The sequence below is a fragment of the Manacus vitellinus genome, unplaced genomic scaffold (genome assembly GCF_001715985.3).
Source record: "Manacus vitellinus isolate BGI_N305 unplaced genomic scaffold, ASM171598v3 scaffold_167_pilon, whole genome shotgun sequence".
NCBI lineage: Eukaryota > Metazoa > Chordata > Aves > Passeriformes > Pipridae > Manacus > Manacus vitellinus.
Window position 1 is genome coordinate 19,376 of NW_021939176.1, and position 2,752 is coordinate 22,127.

The 2,752-nt window shown below is 45.4% G+C and overlaps 2 protein-coding genes across 2 annotated transcripts in view; one reads left to right on the forward strand and one right to left on the reverse strand.

The window, feature by feature from the left end:
• LOC103756443 (spermatogenesis-associated protein 16) overlaps positions 1–1,060 on the reverse strand; it is a gene marked incomplete at its 3' end in the record, with an annotated part of 13,402 nt that extends 12,342 nt beyond the window's left edge. The window contains exons 1-2 of the mRNA XM_029958657.1: positions 909–1,060; positions 496–685 (exon numbers count right to left, since the gene is read on the reverse strand). Of these exons, the coding sequence (XP_029814517.1) occupies positions 496–685; positions 909–1,060 (342 nt within the window). The remainder of the gene's footprint in view (positions 1–495; positions 686–908) is intronic.
• An 800-nt stretch (positions 1,061–1,860) lies between these two features.
• Positions 1,861–2,752, forward strand: part of LOC108639159 (oocyte zinc finger protein XlCOF19-like) — a 15,919-nt gene continuing 15,027 nt past the window's right edge. The window contains exon 1 of the mRNA XM_018069965.3: positions 1,861–1,889. Within this exon, the coding sequence (XP_017925454.3) occupies positions 1,861–1,889 (29 nt within the window). The remainder of the gene's footprint in view (positions 1,890–2,752) is intronic.

Genomic DNA, 2,752 nt, shown 5'->3' on the forward strand with positions numbered 1-2,752 from the left:
CTTTCTCTCTGTCTCCCTCTCCTTCTCTCTCCAGATGTGGTCTATGAACAAGCATTACTAAAATTTTCATTGTGATTTTATCATAAATGCAATTTCAGTAGAGTTCTGTGTGTTCTAGGAAAGGAGTTCCAGGGATGACGTTCTCCCTTGGCTTTAGTATGTAGGTAACATCAGCAAAACTGCTACAGCACAAGTCCTTTTAACCCTCAGCTCCCCAGGCAGGAGGGGCAGGTGTCTGACCCATCTCCCTGGTAACACTGTGCATCTGGAATACATCAAAATGTTGACCTGAGAGATTTTGAAATACTTCCTGTACAAGGGATAGGTTCTATGTGGCAAGTGTGTCAGACCCTTGGTTCAACAGGTGAAGTTCCAGGTCTAACAGATTTCAGGCTTTAAGGTAATAGGATAAAAGTGGGAGCAGCTCAGCAGTGAGACCAGCAGAGAGGGCAGCTCCTGAAGGGAGGGCTCACTGCTTCCACTCCTCTGGCTCACCTGACAGAATACTCCAGTTGGCAGAAATGCAGGTTGTGGCCCTGCCAGCTGTGCCCTGGGAGTGCCCCTGATGTTCTCTGACCACTCCTGGGCACTCAGGCTCTCAGCCCAGAGCTTGGAGCTGGTCTGGAGGATCCCCCCCTCCACGTGTCTGGGCCTGGGGAGGCTGCACACACAGGCTCCTTTCCTTCTGCATGGTCAAAGCACTGAATGTGTGCAGGGCTGTTACAGCTGAAATCTCCAGTCTGGAGGGTTAGTCCAATCTAAACATCAGTGCAACGTGTCAGGTGTATTTTATTGATTCCTCTTTTCTCATTCTTAGACTGGTTCTTCCTGCACAGCACTTATTTCCAGTCTTTGTTCAATTTTGGATTTCAGTCCTAGCAGTGAATCTAATCAATACTTTTTCTTACCTGTGTGAATGACTCAGAGCAATGTCAGGCTGCCCCAGTTTTAAGTAACAGATGACAAGTTTTGACTCAATAAAACTGGCAACTCTGGAAATATCATCTGGAGAGGACTTCAAGGGATCCTCTGTAGCAAAGCCTCTACTGCAAAGCTGCATGTGAAACAAAACCATTATTTACAAACGTTACAATACACCATTTGCTAGGTGGAAATGCTTTTTGTGGAGAAAACTGCAGTACAATAGACTCTGGTTTTAACTAAAGGCAGCATTACAAAAATCAGCACAGAGTACAGAATTGTCTTTCAGGGATGTTCTGGTTTTTGCTCCTGAGGAGAGCTGGATTAAGAGGCTGCTGAGAAGCCCCAGCCCCACAATTCTGGGATGTCCCAATCACTCTGTCCACAATCCCAGGAAAGAATTCCTTAATCTCTAGTTACTCTTTCTCCAGCATGTCTATTTGCCAGCCCTTCCATTTCCTCTTAGGATGAGGCAAGACCTCCTTTCTTCTTAAGCAGCCAGTGGTTCTGTCCCCTCCACAGCTCATTTCTGAATACAGGGAGCAAAAAAGCACCTAAAAAGGATGACACCTGCTAATTTTGCTCATTGACTGCTATAATATTTCTTGCTTAAAAAAATTGGCTTCAGTATGGTAGAAAAAAAGAAGAAGGAATAGGATATTTGCTTGTGAACTGGAAAGCTCTAAGCTTTTACAAATGCTTTTGAATAAGGTTTAGCACAAAACAAGTGTAGTTGGCTCCTTTTTCAGGATGTCAGGTACCCAGCTGAAGGGATTGGGGTCAGAGTGGAGAGGAATTTTTAGAGACAGTGAAGAGTCCAGCTTGCAAGTCCTCTATTCTCATCCCCAACCATGTTCCTGTAAAGCAGAAAATGGCTCTGGTTTTTTCCTTTTCTCTTTGATTTGAGAGCTCCCAGGAGTGCTTTTAGCATCCTGTCTCATGGAAAAGGTGAAGCCCTTGTCTGCATGGTGAGTGTGAGCAGCCAGGTCTGTTGTGTGGCACCTTTCATGGTTTATGAGAGAGCTGTTCTCTGGGAGACACTGGTGGATGGAAGGGTGACCCACCTGCTGGGCTCTCCTGCACCTCCTTTCTCTCCTCTCCCCCCTGTAAAATTCATTGCAACCTTGCCAGAGGACATCCCTCTTTTCTCATATTACACTGATAAAACTCAAGCCTGGCCGAGATTTTTAAAAATGTCCAAGGTCTGTAGATTTTGGGGGGGGTTCATCCTGAAACTGGAAATCATGGAAATAACTACTGATGGAAGAACATGTCCACTTCAGACAGCTCAGAGGTGAGTCCATTGCACTTCTTTAGTACCTCAGGAAGTGTTCCCACAAGACTCAGTGTGTGGACTCTGAGCTGCTGAAGAGAACACCCCCAAAGTTCTGAGGGGTTGATCCCTCAGGTTGGGACCTGTCCTGTCTCAAGCAGAAAGAAAAGGATTCCTGCCCAGCTCCAGTGGCATCTTCTGTCTTCAGAGGGAAAAAAAGGAACAGAGGATGTGATGGAAATGCCATAAAGGGAAAAAAGGGACTCAAAGGGACCTGTGGTTCAAGCAAAATATTAAACATCTGACCCAGGTAGTGCAGGGACAGCTGGGGAAGAGTGGGAACTCCCCTGATTATCGAGAGGTCATTTGTTGCTGACAGAGCTGGGATTAAAGAGGGAAGAAGTTTTTCCCTTTTACGGGACTTCAATTTCTTCCACACACAAACACAGCCAAGGACTTGGAGAAAAACACAAAAGCACCTGAGATTCTTTGGTTTAAGTTGAGCCTCCACCTTCCTTCTTTTGTTGTTGTGGTTTTTTTTTTTTTTTTTTTGTTTTG